This window comes from Urocampus carinirostris, chromosome 4, assembly GCF_059441175.1.
Source record: "Urocampus carinirostris isolate Australia breed hairy pipefish chromosome 4, RoL_Ucar_1.0, whole genome shotgun sequence".
Taxonomy (NCBI): Eukaryota; Metazoa; Chordata; class Actinopteri; order Syngnathiformes; family Syngnathidae; genus Urocampus; species Urocampus carinirostris.
This window is the reverse complement of record NC_142352.1, coordinates 11542774-11564753: the sequence shown is the minus strand read 5'-3', so window position 1 is coordinate 11564753 and position 21980 is coordinate 11542774. Positions and strand designations below refer to the sequence as shown.

The following is a 21980-nucleotide window of genomic DNA, read 5'->3' as shown; positions in this document are numbered from 1 at the left end:
TAATTATCCTGGAGTGCCACGTCCAATCTCGTTCTAAACATTGTTTACTACTTGGTTATCAATGACAATAAAGACAATTCTGTCATGAACTGGAACAGGATCAGGACCCAAACGCGTGATGTTTCTCACGCAAGCCTTTTATTTGACGGGAAATGGGGAGTCATGCACGTTAGGCAGCAGTCTGGCGTGGAGTGACAGGAAACCAGAGGCCGACGAGATCGATACCAATTGTCCGAGCAAATATCGGACAGTTGGGGTCGATACTGGACAGGACGGGACTGACAGGATTAATAACATAACAGGATATCGAAATGCCCCCAATAAAGCAGGTCGGCGCCTTGCATGGCTGCATGGCCGCTATTGGTGTGTGAGTGTGTGTGTGTGAATGGGTAAGTGTGAAGCACATTGTAAAGAGCTTTGGGAGGTCTTTATTGACTTTAAAAGTGCTATATAAATGTATATTTAAATGTAAAGACCATTTACCATTAAGCAGGACAAACTAGACGGGAACAAAACTGGAAACTGATTTTAAACAGTACAAAATAAACAGAACAAAAACAGGATATTGAAATTTAACAGGACCAACTAGACGGGAACGAAACTGGAAACCGATATTAAACAGGACAAAATAAACGGGAACAATACCGGACAGGAAATACCAACAGGAAGCAGGACCGAGTCAAAACCCACGTCTTGCGGGGCAGAGGTTCGTTGACGGACTGACAAAGGAAGAGTGAGAGCACTGAGCCTAAATAGAAGGGAAGCCAATTTGTCAACGAGCCGCAGCTGGCGCCACACCGGCGGGGCCAATAGGGCGCCATGGCAACCGTGACAAATTCTAATCCTATAACAACGTAATAAGGTACGTAAACGGTAAGTGCTTATTACATACAGTCAACACAGAGCTTGGTAACTGTTGGCGTAGACAATCTGTGTCCCAACGCGTGTTCAATTCAACTTCCGGGATTCTGTCTCTCGCATTATGCTACATAATAATGGTTAATGTGTGGATAAGATCAGGTTTGGGCGATATTTTTGAGTAAAGGGTCACATTGGGTTAAAAATTTGACCAAGGAGCCGATCCTAGAGACCCAGCCATTTTTTATACGTATCAATAAATATAGATGCGGATATTCATAGGTTATATTTCTTTTGAAACAGATTACTCTTATCAACTTTGTTTTGAAACACTTACAATTAAAGGAAAATAATATATCAGTATTTGGTCCCCGTTTTAAGCACTCAATTTACATTTAGTTCTTAAGTATTTAACCTACATTTGTAGTCTATCATTTCTAACAGGGAAATTTCCAAAATAGCAAAAGTTATACCAATAAACAAAAATGGAAACAAACGTTTGTACTTTTGTTTTATTTTTTATAGTAGTATTACTGTAGTATTTATGTAGTATATATATGATAGTATTTCTGTACTGTAGTATCACTGTAGTAATGTTTTTGTCAAATGTCCACAGTATTTTTCGCTTGTGAGGATTGAAGTAAAATATTACATTATCAATCTGAAGAGTCGCATGAGAGCTAAAAGAGCCGGCTCTTTTGAGTGAGCGAAGCCAAAAAAGCCGGTTCCACAAAAAGCAGCGGAATTTCTATTCCCGGTGGCTTTGGTGCGCGGTCACGTGGAGAGCAGCGCGTTCACGCAAGAGCAGCGCGCGCTCATGCGGAGCAGGGCGCGTTCACACAGAGCAGCGCGCGCTCATGCAGAGCGGGGCGCGTTCACGCAGAGCATCGCGCGCTCATGCAGAGCAGGGCGCGTTCACGCAGAGCAGCGCGCGCTCATGCAGAGCAGGGCGCGTTCACGCACAGCCGTGCGCGTCCACGTAGAAGCAGTGCGCGTCCCCGTAGCCGGGCTTCCTCACCGCGCCTGCGTAGACTAATACAAGATGGCGGAGAGTGCGGAATTGAAGGTAAGGCATAGCCCGAAATCGGGATCGTTTTCGCCGCTCGCCAAGTCTTCACTTGTCAAGTCGTTCATTGCTTTGCTACTTTAAGCGTTCTTGTCATGAGATTAAGTTCCTTATAATGTCTGAAGCGCCACCAGTCAGGCAACTTTATTGAGCGCGCGAGCATGTTTATGTTGATACGGAGACTTGCTGGTTTGGCCGAAGTGGAGCGACCCTTACCGCCTTCCCAGTTGAGCGGCTGCCTGCCGAATGGGCGGGCGGGAGAGCATCGACGCTTTGTATTAAAACTGCACGTTATAAAATCGCAATTAAAGCCGACATTAAGTGTATTTTGTAAGCGGGGTTGCTGATGTTCGCTCAACGATTTGTCTCGCCGGCGGACTGTCAAGACTGTCTCACTGAGATACAGCGTGACAGCGGCTTCGTGTGCGTGTTTTCATGGTGAAAAAATGACCTCCCACTCATCACCTTTTTTGCACTTTTTTTGTGGGGTGACACAACTCAAACGAGGGTCTCGAAATCGTAGTTTTGTTTACTTGTAGCGTTCTGACGTTGACGTTACCTGTTGATGGCGAGAATAGTGCTTATGCGCCCTCTGAGCTGGACTTGGAATACACTTCAACACACTTGCGCTCACATTTAATATTTCATGCTTTATTTTTTTCCTTCATTCGGTGTCTCTGACATTCATCTGAATTGTATTGTTGGATAATTTAAATAAGACCTTGAGTATGTTGCTCCATGCCCTTACAAACTTGTGTTTTCCCTTACAAAATACAAAATAATCTTACACCATATTTCTATTTATGTGGTTTAACAAATTATATTGTACATGTGTTTTGTTATATCATATATATTGTTAATTAACATTTTGTTGTGAGATACTGAGTTGCTTGACATGAATGAGGTTTATTATAAAAAAACGTTCAAAAATGAAGTAACTTGGACGTTCACTGTAGAAGGAGAAATACCTGCAAATATAATTAAGTAGAATAATACATTTTCTTCTTCAAATTGTTAATTCATTTTCTACATTAAATTAATGTTGGTAATATACTGATGAAAGGGATAACCACAAACCTGTCCTTTTGCATGTTCTCCTTTTATACTTCCTTTTTTTCTTTACTTCTTTATACAACATAATAAATCATTATATAATGCATCAAAGCAAGTGAGCCGTTTGAGAGTCGGCTCTCTTTAATGAGTTGAGCCGAAAAAGCCGGTTCGCTAAAAAGAGAGGGACTTCCTTTCACTACACAACTATCACATGAAATCCGATGTTTTTTAAGACCACATGTATTTCAAATTTACTCAATCAACCTCGCCTGTGGGCAGCACGGCGGCGCAGTGGTTAGCACGTGTGCGGCACAGTTCATGTCTTGGGAACCTCCTGCGTGGGTTCAAATCCAGCTCCAGACTTCCTGTGTGGAGTTTGTATGTTCTCCCCGTGCTTGCGTGGGTTTCCTCCGGGCACTCCGGTTTCCTCCCACATTCCAAAAATATGCATTTCAGGTGAATTGGCCGGTCCAAATTGTCCCTAGGTGTGAATGAGCGAGTGAGTTGTCTGTCCCCGTGTGCCCTGCGATTGGCTGGCAACCAGTTCAGGGTGTCCCCTGCCCACTGCCCGATTATTGCTGGGATGGGCTCCAGCACCCCCGCGACCCTACTGAGGATAAGCGGTGTAGCTAATGAGATGAGATGAGAACCTCGCCTGTTGTTTTCAGATCAGAATGACTTATGGCGTTTTAATTCAGGTTCGGCCATTGCGACTTGATGATTGTATCCAAAGACTATTCAAAACTATTTTGTAATGTAGGCCTACTGCTCTGCTTTCGCTTTGTTCACGTGTGATCGGAATGATGCATCATAGGAAATCCCCAGGCAGCATGCACACAGTAGCATCAAACCGCTCGCTTCGTTTGCAACGAAAAAAAACGATACCGAGATAGAGGCTACCTCGGCGAACTCGTTTGACTTGATTGATTTGCCGTTTCGTGATAGTCGGCATTTACCTGATGGTACCCGTAAATTACAAATTTGCGTTTTTCCGTACTGATTTTCTTGTACGTCGTACACGTCTTAAAATGCATAATAAACGTACTTTGTATGGCAAAAACGTACAGGTTGACAGGTATGAAAATACTAACAGTACTTTCCCAGCAATAGTCGTCAGCCTTATCAAACATCCTTCAAAATCCATCTGTGTGCAGTTTTAACAAAAGTCTCTTCTTCATTAGGATCCCTCCTTTATCTTGTAATGTGAGTTCCCAGGAGTTTCATTTTTACGTTTTGCATAATCCATGCCTTTTTCCTATAAGAGGGGCTGAAACAAATTCTGATGCCTTTCTTGGTGAGACGCTCTTTCCATCGATTGGATAAGCGTGTACTCTGATTTTAACTTTTAATTTGAAACTGTGTAATGTCCTCAACTGCATTTGTAACGACCCTCAATCATGCGCGACACAGGGGTTCACAGTCACTCGGTTTATTGCCTGAATTCAATAAACAATACAAATAAGTCAGGGCGTCTGTGCACGACTGCATACATCTTCAGCACGAGGTGATATGGCTGAAGGTACGGCAAGCGCAGAAGCCCATAAAGTGCCAAATGAAAAAAAACAGTCACACACGCCCATGGCTTAACAAATGAATGCGGATACCATAGTTTTAACAAGTAATGCAACAAAAACACAGAATTTTGTGGGAATTCAAAAAAACTCAAAACAATCAAATTTCAACTCTGTTACATATTGCTTCTCTCCAGCTCTATTTTTTTCAAAGTCTGTATTCTCGGTCTAGTCCAGGAAAAGAATACACGGTGAAGCATCAGAATGTTCTTTTGCCTTGAATCGTTCTGCAGTGTTGGTTAGTTAGTTACTAACTACTTCATTTACAAAGTTATTGCGTTATTCCCCCCCAGTGGCACCTCCAGAAATTTTTCATACGGGCGGCTAGATGGGGCCACTTAATACATGGCGGGGAACACAGAAACTAAAAGCTATAGTTTCAGGTTATTGAAGTGAACAATCTAACTATAAACTGCCAAGCGGGGTGGCCAGCAAATTTATAGGGGGACTGGCCACCCCCTGGCGGCGCCACTCTAACCACCACTTCCCCTCCTCCCAGATTACTGACAACCTAAAGTAGCACATTACTCTGAAAGTAACAATACAGTTACAATCTATCGTATATACTTGCATTGCAGCTGAACCCCTAAAACTGCTCTGAAATAGCCACATGATAAAATAAATAGAAGAAAAGTGTACACCAACCTCTGAAGGCAGTGAAGCCCTCATTTTTCTTGGCTTGTGCAATCCAGAGTCCTTGCAAACGGACACAGCCGAGACACTCCAAATCCATTTTGTCTTCAAACCACTCTAAGGTTTTGTTCTCCATTTCTGGGTATTGTCCAAGAGGTTTTCTTTATTTTTCCTCCTGATAGGGTGTTTTGCAAAAATAAGTTTACAAAATTCAGCACTCTTTTACTGTCAATTCTGTATTCACTGTTGCCCAATTAATTTTATTGGTCCTGAAAAGAGTATTCTATAATGTTGATGGCTCTGCTGCAGTATTGCAAGCTGGCAAAGTTCTCCGGACTAGGAAGAGAGCAGCCAACGATCTTCTTGGCTTTTTGATTACCCCCATTGTACTGTATTTACTCTTGTTCTAGATCTGAAAGCAGGGCTCTTGCTTTGGTATAATGTAGTGGGCCCCAACAAGTAGGGTCGCACAAATTGATAAATAAGTTCCGTTATTTGAAAAAATATATATTTTTCTTTTTTTGTTATATTGCAACCGCTATGGTCATACAGAATGCTAATTAGGCATTTGAGTCAGTGCGTTTGAATTAAAGAGACACTGTGCAATATTTGACCACAAGATCTTGCTGTATTGTGAAGCGCAACCCAAAAAGGGTGCTGCAGAGCACAATAAATAATTCAAACTACAAAGACCTGAAGTGACCTAACCGCATTCATTTTCTTTCAATTTTTTTGTCCAGCCTTTTATACGTTTTTTTGGCAGTTCCCGTTGCAGCATGATGGGAGACTATCATCTCAGCTCCCTTAAGGGAGCCTCATGTCGTGTAAAATAAATATAAATTTCTCAACCAATTAAAAAAAATGCACGTTTATATGAAATTGTGTGTATTTTTGCTTATTATTAACATAAATATTGTTTTTATCACGAATGAAGTATTTTTATACCGCTAGGATAAATAATACACAATATTCCTTTAAAGTCAGTGTGTTTCACAGGCGGTGTTATTGTTATTATTATTGTTATCATACTTATTTTTAGAAAAAGTACCAAAAAATTATGCAGACCTTGAACCAGGCTGTGAAAATATTGTCAGTGATTTAACCGGTCCATGGTACAGAATAGTTGGGAATCACTGGTATACTGAAATGTGCTTTTTCTTTCTTTTCCTGTGAGACCAAAGACAATTGATTTAATGATTGATTGAAATGTTTGCGCCTTATGAGGCATGATATAATAATAATAATAATAATAATTTCCTTGTATTGTCATTCTGTGTAACAATGTACACAGAACGAAATGTCGATTGCACCTGACCCGTTGTAGCGAGCCGATGCAGCCGCAGCCAACATAGGGCGCCGCCGACCACTTTTTAAGTCTTAGGAATGACTCGGCCGGGGCGCGAACCACCGACCTCCCAGTCTCAAAGCGGGCGCCTTACCATCTAGGCTACTGAGCTGGTATAGACAGGATAGCAAATTTAGTATTAGTTATTACATGTTTTAAATAATGCAAATGATATGATGTATTTTTTAAGCCGAAAAGGCATCAGTTTTAAGTCTTAAGAAATGATTCTGATTGAACTGAACGAAATGTGGATATTTCTGTAGTGCTTAAGGATTAGTACTTCTGCTGTGAGAGAAGGAACCTTTTGTAGGTGATGTGCAATGGAGATAATATCCATCCATTCATTATCCAATATCTGCACTGCTCATTCTAGGGTCGCAGGGGTGCTGGAGCCCATCCCAGCTATCTTCGGGCAGTGGGCAGGGGACACCCTGAACTGGTTGCCAGCCAGTCGCAGGGCACACAGAGACAGACATATATTATAATAAATATAACACAAATAAAAGTCATTTAAGTAATTAATTGGAGGACCCATTCCTTTCCAAAAATACGAAATACATGGGATTTTATCTTTATTCATTGTATGTAACAGTTATATTTATATATATGAATATTTATACCATGTGACCCTCTTGAGGAGAAGCAGATCAAGCAAAAGCCAATTCAAATGTTTCCCTAACAATATTATGAAAAGACCTCCATTAGTCTAAACATAGTTTTGTTTTTGTAGATGATGATTTAAGAAGTCTCCACCTGTTTTTACAGGTCATGGTTCCCCAACATTTTTTGCGTGATTTGGGCCTTTCTTTTTCATAGACCGGCAATGTGTGGCTAAAAAGGATACAAAATATAAAATAACACGATGAGGCTAAAAACAAATGTTAAGTGTGGGGAAAACATAACTCCCTAGCTAAATCAGTGGGAGGCCTGACCTTGTTTCCTTGAGAGGAATGGTCCCATCTAGGTGTGATGGGAGACGTTGAGTGTGTTTATTATGTCCAGTCTTCTTCGTTGCTTTGTTTTCGTACCATCAATGCAAAAAGCGTGTGTGAAGCAGACACAGATAGCATTCTGGAAATTGTAAGATTTGTCTCACAGACAAATATATTGGTGATTTACTCAAGATCTAGAAGTCATGTCTTGATAAATGCACATGAAAAATTAAAAATCGCATACGTACTGTAAATCACAGATTTATTTGTGTCTCTGAAAAATGCATGATTCACACTGGATTTTAACTTTTAATAACTTTTAATGGTACTGGAGAAATTCGAAACATGGCTTTGAAAGTCCTTAAAAGTGCTTGAATTTGGCCATGAAAATTGTTTAAGAGCCCTGAATCTAGAACCTTGGTAGAAGCGTTGTTGTCTCAAATGAAAGTTTAAGGTCGCTGCAATTTGTAATCTCTACAATCTGATCCTCCTGTTTTACAGAAGTGCTCCATTCCCTTGTTTTATTCACAAACGCCTCACAAATCCACGACTTCGCAGTTCCTGGGTCTTAAGTGATTGGGAATTAGCGCTCAAACACTTGTTAAAGGGAAGACAGGTGTTTTTGCAATGGCTGATGTCTAAAACATGTCAAATATCCCTCTGTTCACTTCTAAATCCTCCCATTTTTCTTCAAAGTTGTGTTCTCGTCTTCTGGCTCTTCGGGTGGCCTTTTCCCCGTGAAAAATCTGCCCAAATATGTCTGTTTTTCAGTCATCTTGGGTAGTGTGGTTGCTAATTATTTGCGGGTTAAAATGTGATGCAACCGCCCTATGTTTTTATCAAGGACAAGCGCACATAGCTATGCAAAACAAGATGTACTGCTAGCTCTGATTTGATTTCTACGACAGCATCATATCCAATTGTATAATCATTTATATAGATCAGCGGTCGGGAACCTTTTTGACCCTAAGAGCCATAATAGCAAAATATTTTGATTTTTTTCTTTTTGAGAGAGCCTTAACTTTAAGACAAGTTTCAGCAATACTGCCAAACCAGATCTCCAGACAAAATCCAATTTACAAGGCATTTTATTTCACTGTGTGGCGTTAGATGGTTTGATAACATTTATGACATAAGAATAATGCCAGAACCTGCGTCTCATATCTTTCTTATGTCGTATTCTACAAAGAATTGGAATAGACTCATCTGGGCCATGAAACATTTTTCCACTCTAAGAGAAAAGATGGATGAATATTTAAAATCGACATTAGTCTCATTTTCTCTTATTATTCTCTGTGTAGGCAATCTGTACAGGCGTTAAATGAATCACTTTATTATCTTATGCCGATGCCTTAGAACAGTGGTCAGCAACCACCAGGCCATCGACTGATACCAGGCTTTGTGTCGTTAAGTACCGGGACGCACAGAAAGAAAAGAAAATTGCCAAACAGTTGCCCTTGTTGATTTTGTATTCACACGCAATATCTATTGTAATAGTATTAACCTCTATTTGTGAGGTTTGCTGATGGTAAATCACAGTAAACAATGGTTAACTGACACATTCAGCCGTTCACATATGTTCAACATTGGATGCAACGAGATCCAAGCCTTGATCACGACAATGTTTATAGTTTATTCAACCAATAATTTCCACATAAAAATCATCGGAAATTGTCTCGTTGTCTCGGCTCAAGTAAGAATTTAAAAATTTAACAACATTCAACATTCAGAATATAAAACGAAAAACAGAAATTACAATTTACAATTATTAAAGATTCGGACAGCACTTGGGTAAAAACTGTAAACCTTTTAGTACCCCTGAATGACTCTAAGCGTGTGCCGCTCCGTAATAGATGAAAATGATCATTACCAGGATGACTCTCATCCTTAAGAATATTTGAGGTACGTTTCAAAACTCTATTATTATATATAGATTCCAGGGATGGCAAACCGGTGCCCACAATCTTTTCCAATAAGGGCACCGTTGATGGCAAAGGAAATGTATTGGATTTTCTGTCATTTCAACACTATTTTTACCCATGGTACCAATTTTTCTCGCCTTTTTTAATCTCAAAGGCACATGTGATTGGTCAGTCTTCACCAAAACTCAGAAGTATTGCAAACAGAACGTTTACTAGTAATGTAAAAGGAGGGTTAACATGCATACATACACTGCAAGATTACCCTTGTCAACAAACACAATCCTAGTAAGCTAAAACAGCATTTTAAAACTGTGAAATTGTCAAATAAGGCGAAATCAAAACAAAAAACACAAGTACTAACTACTTTCAAAGGCACAAATCGCCTTGGAGGGTAGGAAGGAATTTCAGAGCACCGATCCGTGGTGCAGAAAAGGTTGCTGGCCACAGTTTTAGAGTATAAAATGTACACAGTTTAAACACAGATACTTATCTTTACCACCGAGTTTTTGTTTCCACTAAGTTCTACGGATCTCTCTTACAAAAGCGTGAAGCACATTGTAAAGCGCTTTGGGAGGTCTTCATTGACTTGAAAAGCGCTATATAAATGCAGACCATAAGGCATTCAGAACAAAAAACAGTTAGAGGTTATTTTTAGCCATACTACAAAGTACAATATAAAAATAATTAAATGTAGCTATGTCCGCTGTCAAAAAAATGTGTCACTCTATGGTTAGCTGGTGTGTTTCAGAGTTTGAATCTCAGTTCTTAGCTGCCATCCTGTGCACGTTTTCCCCGTGCCTGTAAGTATTTTTTCCAGGTTTTCTTGCCGTCCGCCTACATTCCAAACACCGCACTTATGCACTTAGATTAACAGAATACTTAAAATAGCCCATGGTTTGGGAGAATTGGTGGTCTTTTGTTACTGCATCTGCCCTAAAAATGGCATGTTGCCGGTCGGGGGTGTTCCCACTAAGCCTCTGACCATAAGTCAGCTCTCTTTTACTGTGTTCACAGACTCTATTGAAGAACATTGATGCTCAAACAAATATCTCTAATTTGATATCATAAGCCTTTGTTGGATAACTTTTTTTTATAGTTTTTGTGTGCTCAAAAATTGCTACTGATTATAAATGATTGTATTCCTCCGATTATAATAATATTTGCGGCTCTTAGGATGCATGCTCTGCATCTCGCTGTTTTATAATTTGCATGAATAATGAGAAAACTGAGAAGAAACAGTTAAAATCCAAGCAGACAGCTATTTTTGTACCCTTTTAAAAATCGACAAGGTTCTTCCATTGAAAGATAATCCATAAAAGTCAAAAGTATTTTTTTGAGGCACACTGATAAAGAACTTATCTTTAGCTAAGCGGGGCAAATCCTGCTTCTATGAGATTAAAATAACTGATGGACTGACATTGACTCAGTTGAAATATATTTGTCCTTGACCATTAGGACGCTCCTTTTTTATTTGTATTTTTTTGTAATCTGTATTTTTGCTTAGTAGTGTCAAAGGAATGGAGACATCAATGAAATTATAGCACGGTCACAAAAATGCTCCTCAATACCCCATACATGGTGTTTTGCAACAATTTTTGACCCTGGATCTAGTTTTCAAGCAGCCTGGTGCTCATGAGCAACTAATTCAATGTCAGTATTGCAAAACCGGAAACCTTGACCAGCTTGAAGTAACTAGCCACGCGATAGTTTTCTTGCCATAACCACTAGATATTCATATCACTGTGACCTTTTCACTCGCATGCACACACAAACATATACATGCACAGCCGGAATTCTTGTCTGCCACAGACAATGAAAAATATGTTGAAAATAAACAAATATTGTGAATTCCCTTCAATTTAAAATGGGGAACTACTGAGCCTGAAAACGGCCTGTATTTTTATTGTTTGAACTTAAAATGAATGCAGTATCTATCTATCGGTCTGTCTGTCTGTCTGTCTATCTAGACATCTATCTATCTAGACATCTATCTAGACATCTATCTAGACATCTATCTAGACTTCTATCTAGACATTTATCTATCTAGACATCTATCTATCTATCTCTATCTTTCTATCTAAAAGAAAGGCAAGTCATTGTATTGATATTTAAAATTTACTAGTTTTCTGTGAAAACCTTTTAAAGACTTTATTCACTCTATAAATTATGTTTGTCTGAGTGTAAAAAATCCAGTAAAGCAGGGGCTCACTGTTACCTTTGTATATTAATTTCAGCCATGTACTGTTCTACTTCCACACAATAAACATAAAACACCATTAAACAAGTATCATATGTTTGTAATAATACAAGTGACATTTAAAAAATATAATATAAATATTGCTTTTTTGTAAATAACAATGGACAGTGGCATTTAAAAAACATTTCGGACACCAATCACTTGTGATACATCAACAGAATTGTTTTTATACTTTACATGTACCCTAAATTCAAACATTGACTTTGCACAGGTGTTTGATCCATACATCTATCCATTTTCTTCTGCTTAAGGTCGTGGGGACAGAAGCCTTAGCAGGGAAACCCAGAACTCCCCATCCCCATTCAGCTAATCCGGGGGTCCTAAAGCAATCCTAGGCCAGCCTAGAGATGTAGTCTCTCCAGCGTGACAGGGTCGTCCCTGGGGCCTTCTGCCGGTGGGTTATGCTCAGAACACCTCCCGAGGGAAGTTTACAGGAGGCATCCTTATCAGATGCCCGAGCCACCTCAACTGGCTCCTCTCAATGCGGAGGAGCAGAGGCTCTACACCGAGTTCCTCTCGGATGACCGGGCTTCTCACTTTATCTCTAAGAGAGAGCCCAGTCACCCTGTGGCGGTAACCGCTTGTATCTGGGATCTTGTTTTTCGGTCATCACCCACAACTCATGACCATAGTTGAGGGTAGGAACAAAGATCGACCGGTTAATCAAGCGCTTTGCCTTTCGAATCAGCCCCTTTTTTCATCATGACGGACTGATACAAGGTTTGCATGACATTAGACTCTGCACCGATCCGTCTGTCAATCTCCTGTTTCATGCTACCCTTACTTGTGAACAAGACCTCGAGATACTTCAACTCCTCCACTTGGGGCAGGATCTTATTCCTTACCTGGAGGGAGTAGAGAAGAAATAAAAAATATGGTCTTGGACTTGGAGAAGCTGATCTTCATCCCAGGCTCTCACACTCGGCTGCTCCAGTGAGAGCTGAATATCACGGCCTGAGGAAGCCTACAGCACCACATCATTAGCAAAAAGCAGAGATGCAATACTGAGCCTTGCAAACAGGACCCTTCCCCCCCAAGATTGTGCCTAAAAATTCTGCCCATAAAAGCTGTGAACAGAATTGGTGACAAAGGGCAGCATGGCGGAGTCCAACTCCCACTGGAGACGAATCCGACTTACTGCTGGCAATGTGGACCAAACTCTGGGGTACCCCATATTCTCGAAGCAACGCCCACAGAGCTTCCTGAGGAACACGGTCGAATGCCTTTCAGAGTCCCGCACGCAGGAGGCAAAGAACATGGTCCACTCGGACCTCAAACACCAACTTGGCCTTCTTCCATGTACCAAAAAACAGTTTCTATACCCAGGGATAGGTGCGCATGGACCCCTCCTTTGGCTGCTTACTTATATCTTTACGCATCAAACCCCTTTGGCCCCTCACACAGGTGGTGAGCCAATGAAAAGAAGGACTTACTTTGTCCCTTTGGGCGGTGTTTGGCCGGCTCCCGTGAGCGAAGGCGCTTGCCGGCGGACTCCACCTCCAGACCTGTGCCAAAGAGAGGCTCTCGTAACCCGTGTCCGGGCAAGGGAAATTCTGTTCGAATGCTGATTTCCATCACAAGGGGTCTGTGAAATGTTTGATGCCACACTAATATCCTGTCCTCACATTAAACTAGCAACCAAACCGGGTGAATAATTGTCGTAACTAGATGGCTGACTATATCTACTTATAAATGAATTAAATATCTGTCTGACTGACAGACTGACTTAAATATAACTAATTCCCGAAATAATACTCCTCACAATCTCTCTGAAAAAAAAAAAATCTTGGTGTCTGTCTCTCACCGTCTCTCACTGTCTTCATCTCTTGTGAACACCTCAACTCGCTACGCGTTAACACCGGATTCAACCTTCTATAGCTGCGTGACACAGTAAGAGGAGCAAGAATGAGTGATGAGTTGAGCCAGTTCACGTGACCGAATTCACTCGACCTACTCACGTCTGCGACAGACTCTTCGAGACGCGGTTTAATTTTCCACGCCCACTGTTTTTCAACACAATCTTCAAAGCCGCGGTTCATTTTTTCTCTTCATTAGCTGTAGCAGAACCTCAACGGGGCATTTACGCAAACTCCTTCGGGGCCCAAAAAGTGAAATTGCAAAGACTGTATCTGAGTTTCTCGAAAAAATGTTGTGCGTAGAAATAAGGCTGCAGGACCACTCCTGTTGTTTCTATTTACCAATCTGATTTACTCACAATTAATAATCCCAATTATTACCAAATATTCTCCATCAAGAAGTCAAATATACAGACAATGTAGCCGTAAACAGAACAAACCATTTCCCCTTGTAAAGTTCCACATACAATAGGGAAAATAATTATTAAGACAACCACTAATCGAGCGAGTTCTCCCACTTGAAAATATTAGAGAGGCCTGTAATTGTCAACATAAGTGAACTTCAACCATGACAGGATGTGTAAAAAGGAAAAGTATATCACATTGTTTCATTTTTAAAGAATCTATTTGCAAATCATGGTGGAAATATTTTGTCAATACTATAAGTTCATCTCAATACTTTATGTAGCCTTTGTTGGCAATAGCAGAGTCCAAACATTTTCTGTAACTCTTCACAAGCTTTTCACAAACTGTTGTTGGTATTTTGGCCCATCCCTCTATGCATATCACCTCTAGAGAAGTGATGTTTTGGGGCTGTTGTTGAGCAGCACGGACCTTTGACTCCCTCCACAGATTTTCTATGGGTATGAAACCTGGAGACTTGCTAGGCCCCTCTAGGACCATAAAATGCTTCTTACTAAGCCACTCCTTTGTTGTCATGGCTGTGTGTTTGGGATCATTGTCATACTGAAAGACCCAGCCATGTCTCATCTTCAATGCCCTTGCTGATGGAAGGAGATTTTCCCACTCAAACATTCTTTATACAGGGCCTTATTCATTCTTTCCTTTACACAGATCAGTTGATCTGTTTCCTTTACAGAAAAACAGCTCCAAAGCATGATATTTCCACCCCCATGCTTTACAGATGGTATGGCTTTCTCTGGATACAATTCAGTATTCTTACTACTCCAAACACGAGAACCTGTGTTTCTATCAAAAAGTTCTATTTTTTTTTTGTTTCATCTGACCATGCCACATTCCTCCAGTCCTCTTCTGGATCATCTAAATGTTCTCTAGCGAAGCACAGACGGGCTTTAGCAAGGAAACACTTCTGGGTGGGAGAGCAGGATTTTAGTCTCTGGCACTTAAACTCAACAATTAAACAGAAATATTGTTACATGCATGACAATACATTTAGTGTAAATCATTAGTGTTTTAACAACAGACTAACCTGTAAAATACAGAGATTGTGAGTTGAAGTTAGGCCGCCGAACCACTTCTGGTTTTTCCATTCACCGGTCTGATTTGAGCGGAAGTGAGTTGCGCTGTAAAGAACACTGGTTAACACGGTAACTCACAAAGGTTCCTATCCTTTTGACAACACACTGCAACAATGGAAATAAATGAATGAAATAATAGAAATCGCCTTCAATACTTTGCCAAATAAAGTGCTGACCTTCTAAAAATAAAATAGTTATCTGACTCATTTATGAGGCTAATACTGTACATATCCGGGTCCGAAAATTTGTCCACTTCATGTAATTTGCTTTCACTGAAGCATCTTGACCTGGAAAACTGCCCAGAGTCTTTCCAGTCTGGAAAAAGCTGGGTTTTTATCAAAATACGGTTCTCGGGTTGCCGTTGTTTGACTTTTTACCCTCTTTTTATTGTCTTTTTGGGAAAATGTAGCCAATGTTCATTATGAATTTTGCCACAGTGAATTTAGTGACCACAATTGTATGGATGATCTGGTTACCAAGCCAACAAGCTTTGTGCCATGATCACTTCACAGATTTTCGGAGCCATTTGGTGTTGGTTCAATTAATTCTCCTACACTCGCCTTCTGCAATAAGATAAACAGTCTGTTAAAGTGTTTACTTGGTTCAAGCTGCTGTCGAGGTACATGTTTACATTGACTTAAGTTATGGATTATATGTTACTATGCCACACTTTGTTATTACCATGTTGGGTTACAAATCACCTACAGTGGTGTGGGTCACCGACAAGGATTTGTTTTGCATGTTTACAATTCCGAGACGTATCTCAACAACACTAGACCTGTTAATTATGTTCACTTGCCCTCTCTCTTGTCTTACAATAAACAAAGCATATGATTTAAAGTGTAAATAATGTGTTTCCCTTACCTAATTTTAGAGATGTTTCAACCTTTCTGTTGTGAGAATATGTAGTTAAAACTGAACCAATTTTAATGTGACGGTTCATCAGAAGTTTAATTTCGTTTTCTGAGGCTATATTGAGGGAAGGCATTATTTTCTACATTGCAGGCTTAGATAATTCACTTTAAAAATGTATTTTATTGAGCAAATATAATAAATATGTTTCTTCTGCTACATTAGTGCGTAAATGTACTTCCGCTCGTGTTTGACAACAAACATTTCAAAATGTCAGTGTGGAGAGAGAGTAATGAAGGGAGCGGGACACAGTCTTTTCAGTGAGATGCAGAGAGAACTCAGAGCAGGTGTACAGTCAGCGTACAGTATGAAAGACACTATGATATGAATTGGCCAATCTCAGGTCAACAGGTGCTAGTCAATCGATGTGAATTTTGGATGCCTGATGCGTTCCTCAGTGGTGTGGGAAGCATCCGTTGTTTTTTTTGTTTGTTTATTTAAAAAAAAAAAATTGTTCCGCGAAGGAGTGATCTAACTGAAGCACGAACGTTTCTATGTTAATTCCTGTCCCAAGGTTTTCCTTTCTCTATTTGAGACAAAGGTGGTTCCATCCAAACTAAGAATAAGCTAGGTTATCAGAATCTGTACTCTGAACAGTTGTCACCCTTTTGTGTTTTTCAATCTTTAGAAATTAGGGATTCAAAATTCATAGGAATGGAAAGTTACCATTTGTTTAATGAAGGGAAAGTGATATTTAGAATTAAAATTGTCTTAATTGTCGTTGATAACAAGCCGTGACTATCCAGGAAAGAAATGTGATAAAAGACCAAAAAGAGATATAATTAAAAAATAAACAATGTTAGGAAACAATTAGGAAACAGTCCTGTGGACTTGTCTAGAGTGGTGATGCTGGGGAAGAAAACCTATTTAAATGTCTTTGAGCCTGTTAGCACTTGTTTTAAGGGATCTGTAGAGTCTGCCAGAGGGCAGCAGGTCCAAAAGGTGGAGGCCGGCGTGAGAAGTCCTTTATAATGGTTTTGGCTCTGATGCGGTATCGCATGCTGGATGTGTCTTACAGACTGGGCGTAGGTCAGCCGAAAATTTTCTGGGGGGTGTTGATGACTGTTTGGTTTTCCTGTCTGCAGCCGTGCTCCCAACATACCACACTGTGGGTGTTAGCCATATGCCAGAATGCTTTCAGCTGTGGCTCTGTAGAAGGAGAGTAGCGGTTTCTGTTCCAGGTGGTTTTCCCTGAGCACTCTCTGGAATATTTAAGAATATATGGGGTGTTAAAATAATCATTAATAATATATACCATAGTATGAATTGTATGACATTATATGCACATCTAATACCTGAAATCTTCTATTTTTTTAATAAAGAAAATATTGAGGGTCTGATTTAGTCCACAAAGATTGACTTAGTCACCCAGCTTTTATAATTTAACGAACTATATTTGTTGTAAACTGCAAGGTTGACAGTGTAAACATTCCATAAAGTTAAAAAAAACAACCAAAATGGAGATACATTTTTTCACAAGGCAGCGACAATATGTATGAGTTTTAATAATCCAAGTAGTTCTATTATTCTTGTGTTGAGCATCATAAACTATTGCGCACAGCTGCAGAGTGAGGCACGCACTTCTCCTGCCTAATCTCATGGGGTAATGTTAAGACCAGTGATTCTCAAAATAGTTATCTGAGTCAATGGTGAGGCTCAGTGAGTTAAAAAAAAAATACAATCCATAATTGAATTTAGTGAATTTAAACGAAAAAGAAATACTTAATAAATATAACCATTAACATGTGGCGGCACGGCGGCTGAGTGGTTAGCACGTCCATCGCGCAGTTCTGAGGTCATGGGATCAAATCCACATAACAGCCTTCCTGTGCGGAGTTTGCATGTTCTCCCCGTGCTTGCGTGGGTTTCCTCTGGGCACTCCGGTTTGCTCCCACATTCCAAAAACATGCATGTCAGGTTAATTGGCTAGGTATGAATGAGCGAGTGACTTGTCTCTGTGTCCCCTGTGACTGGCTGGCAACCAGATCATGGTGTCCCCTGCCCACGTTCTGAGGATGGCCGGGATGGGCTCCAGCACCCTCGCGACCCTTCTGAGGATAAGCGGTGCAGATAATGGATGGATGGATAACCGTGAACACATTTTTAATTTTTAATTTTAAGAATGACTGCATGTCACTGCTGCGGAGTAATAATAACCATTGCACTGTACACCCTTGATGTCTCCCTCTGGGGACAGCAAGTAGAAAAATGGGTTAAAAAACGGATAACTTTTGCTTCATAACTCATATTGTACAGGGTTTTGTTACTGACATGTTAACTATTCGCACTATTGTTTTGGAGCCATTACAGAATGACTTAATTTATATGCAATTTTCTTTGTTAATTAGATTTTGACTGAATATTTTTTCACAAGCATAAGATTTGTCAGTGGCTGACAAATAGGTAATTTATTTTATATAATATTTAACTAATGTGCAGTAAGTGGCGAGCTGGGGACACAAGTGGAGGCTAATGGACCTGGGTGATGGGATATGGGGTTCAGGCTAATGAGCACAAAACACATTTTTCATGGTGTTAATCTAGGTCTGAGCAATATTCATTTCTATGCCAAGGGGCAAAATGACCGCCTAATGAAATGGATAGAGACAGGTGGATTTTGCTTCCTCACTCAAATTCCACAAATGCAATCAAATAGTGAGTTCAAATTAGTAGGGGACAACAAAATACGTACTTGTTAGGAAAGTATTTGGGTTCCCTTTTCTTTTACAAAATGGATTTTGTTGTAAAAGAGAGAAATCAACACTTAAATGTTGTTGTAGACTGCACATGAACATTAGGGTACTCCATTTTTTTTTATCATACCTTTCACAAGTGTATTAAACTTCCTCAATTAAAACGATTAATCGTTGGTAAAACAAACATATTTCAAGTCAAGTCATGTTTATTTTTATAGGCCTTGATCACAAAGAGTCTCAAAGGGCTGCACAGACCACAGATGAGGGCAAATAATACACAGATATTGTCAACATAAAATACAGGTTATTTATATGCTATAGAATAGAAATGAGTTTTGAGCTTAGATTTAAACATTTCCACTGAGGTTGCAGATCGAATCTCAGGGAGAAGAGCCTTCTACAGCACCGGGGCCCGAATGGAAAACGCTCTTGAACCTGCGGATCTCTTCTTGGCTCTTTGGATCACTAGTAGACCGGAATTTTCAGAGCGAAGGCTCCAGACTGGAACATAGGGGGAAATTAAATCCGAAAGACATGAGGGAACAAGTCCATGCATGATTTTGTATACTACCAACAGAACCTTAAAATCACATCTTAAGCTAACAGGAAGCCAATGCAGGTTAGCTCAAATTGGGGTAATGTGATCAAACTTTCTTCTCTTATTTAAAAGCCTCGCTGCAGCATTTTGTACCAGCTGAAGGCTCTTGATTTTGGACTTCGGGAAACCGGAGAGTAGTGCATTACAGTAATCGAGACGGGAGGTAACAAACGCGTGAATTGTAATCTCCGCATCCGACTGAGACAGCATAGTGCAAATTTTAGCAATGTTGCGTAGATGGAAGAAAGTTGTTCTAGTAATATTCTTAACTTATGTTTGAAAGGACGGATCGTGGTCAAATATGACACCTAAATTTTTGACTGAGTCACTCTGGATGATAATTCCTTCCCCAACTAAGCAGTGAGTTTTGTTTTCTAACACCGGTTACCCGATAACAAAAGTGTCTAACTCGGTTAACTCAGAGACCACGTGGTAGAAAAAAACATTTTATGGAGGCCGGACTAGTAAATGAATGGCACAAAAACTGAAGGGCTAGGAGTCTTTTAGGAGAAGATTTGATGATAAAACGATGATTTAGGTTTCTCTTTTCCCTACACTGAGATTGTTACTCTTTTGGTGTTTATCAACTGTGCATTTGTAAAGAGAAAAACAGTTGGATTTGTTTCCACCAAAGTTTATAAGTATCTCGGGAAAACGTATGCAGACTACAACAGCACACAGACACTAATTTAAATGATTGATTAAATGATTTACAATATTTCTGCTTATTATGTTTTCATGAAACCTTACTTTTAGATTTCATATCTATTATAGGTAGGAGCTAAAGTTTCTTTGGACTTCTGCAAAGACACCCAGGTGATAATTTTTAGGAAATTGTCTTTGTATTGCCTTAAACTGCATGTCCATGACATTTATTTTATGTAAAATAACAACTGGATGGGTTTCCTTGGTGTTCTCTGGTTGATTATTGGTATTCAACAAATTTAGCTTTAGGAGTGGCACTTAGCGTTTGACGACATCTAGTGGGCATCATCGTTGTCCGACGATCATTTTTCTCTTGAGCTTCTCCCAGCATTGTCTCGCGGGTCGCTTTTAATCTCGATTTGGCTTGTTGGGACCAACATGTCAGACATAAGGCCTGCGGGCTGGCACCAGCCTCTTAGGTGATTTATTTCGGCCCGGCACAAATTTCCGAGTATGCCATAAAAAGAAATGGGTTTCTGACTCATCTTATCTCATTAGCTGCACCGCTTATCCTCAGTAGGGTCACGGGGGTGCTGGAGCCCATCCCAGCAATCATCGGGCAGTGGGCAGGGGACACCCTGAACTGGTTGCCAGCCAATCGCAGGGCACACAGGGACAGACAACTCGCTCGCTCATTCACACCTAGGGACAATTTGCCAATTCACCTGAAATGCATGTCTTTGGAATGTGGGAGAAAACCGGAGTGCCCGGAGGAAACCCACGCAAGCACGAGGAGAACATACAAACTCTGCACAGGAAGTCCGGTAGCTGGATTTGAACCCAGCCAGGAGGTTCCCAAGACCTTAGAACTGTGCCGCCGTGCTGCCGGCTTCTAACTCATTTTTGTCAAAAGTTTAAGTTTGAAATAATTGCAAATGCTTCCTCACAGGCCGCTGTAAGATAGTTCATCTGTAGATCTGAACGTCGTGCGGGTGGAGTGAACAAGTTAGTACCAGGAAATAGACATTTTTCTAAGTATGCGCCAGGCTTAAGCCTGTGGCTAAAAATCCAGTGAGGCTTATACATAGACAAAATTGAGTTTCATACTTAAATGTAGGCATTTGGCTTTGAATCAGGTGCGCTCTGTTGTACAGGATTTTCAGGAGTTTTGAAATATTTTTTTGTTAGTTGTTATAATTTCGAGCAATTGAAGAAGTTCTTACCGGACACACATCATTACAGGGTAACAGGTGCAACAAATCCCTTTGCCCGTTTAACCTTTTTAAATTCTCCTGTGAATACATCATAACACAATGGTGTCCATCAGCAGGTCCTCAAACGTGTCCTGTTGCGTTTAATTGAGTTTCAAAGGAGTCTCTGCCTGCTTCAGCTTCTTTGAACCGTACTCTCTCGTTTCTCCAGCAGCAACATGGCAATACAAATAAGCATCTGTGCTCTGCCAGCTTATAGGAGGAGACAGTCTATTTGTAGAGCCTGTGGCTAGGTTAATCCCTAATGATACAGGCTCTCTGCTCTGCTCTCCTACCTGTTCTCTTGTCTTCCCTGCCTTTGTGTGCCGGCTAGGCATTCACACAGAGGTGGCCCTCTCCAGCGATCTCACTATTCAATTTAATGATGGTGCCATTACCGATAATGTATGGATAATCAATTAAATTAACTCCCCTTACTCACCAGGCGATATATTTTATATGTTCTGCCTTTTAAACCTTTATTTGTGATAAACTGTACAATATACAGCAGGGTTCTCCAACCTCTTTGATGCAAATTAAGAAATTGTGCATGTCAAATTCAACACGGGAATACATGTCAGCAGTGTCTAATCATCCAACCATCCGTTATCTGCACCGCTTATCCTCAGTACGGTCGCGGGGGTGCTGGAGCCCATCCCAGCTATCTTCAGGCAGTGGGCAAGGGACACCCTGAACTGGTTGCCAGCCGGTCACAGGGCACACAGGGACAGACAACTCACTCGCTCATACACACCTAGGGACAATTAACCTGACATGCATGTTTTTGGAATGTGGGAGGAAACCAGAGTGCCCGGAGGAAACCCACGCAAGCACGGGGAGAACATGCAAACTCCACACAGGATTTGATCTCATGACCTCAGAACTGT

General features: G+C 40.5%; 1 protein-coding gene across 1 annotated transcript in view; it reads left to right on the top strand.

The window, feature by feature from the left end:
* The first annotated feature begins 1844 nt into the window (after positions 1-1844).
* LOC148366827 (E3 SUMO-protein ligase PIAS1-like) overlaps positions 1845-21980 on the top strand; it is a 77176-nt gene continuing 57040 nt past the window's right edge. Inside the window, exon 1 of the mRNA XM_088333163.1 lies at positions 1845-1924. Coding sequence (XP_088189289.1) covers positions 1901-1924 — 24 coding nt within the window. The 5' untranslated portion in view covers positions 1845-1900. The remainder of the gene's footprint in view (positions 1925-21980) is intronic.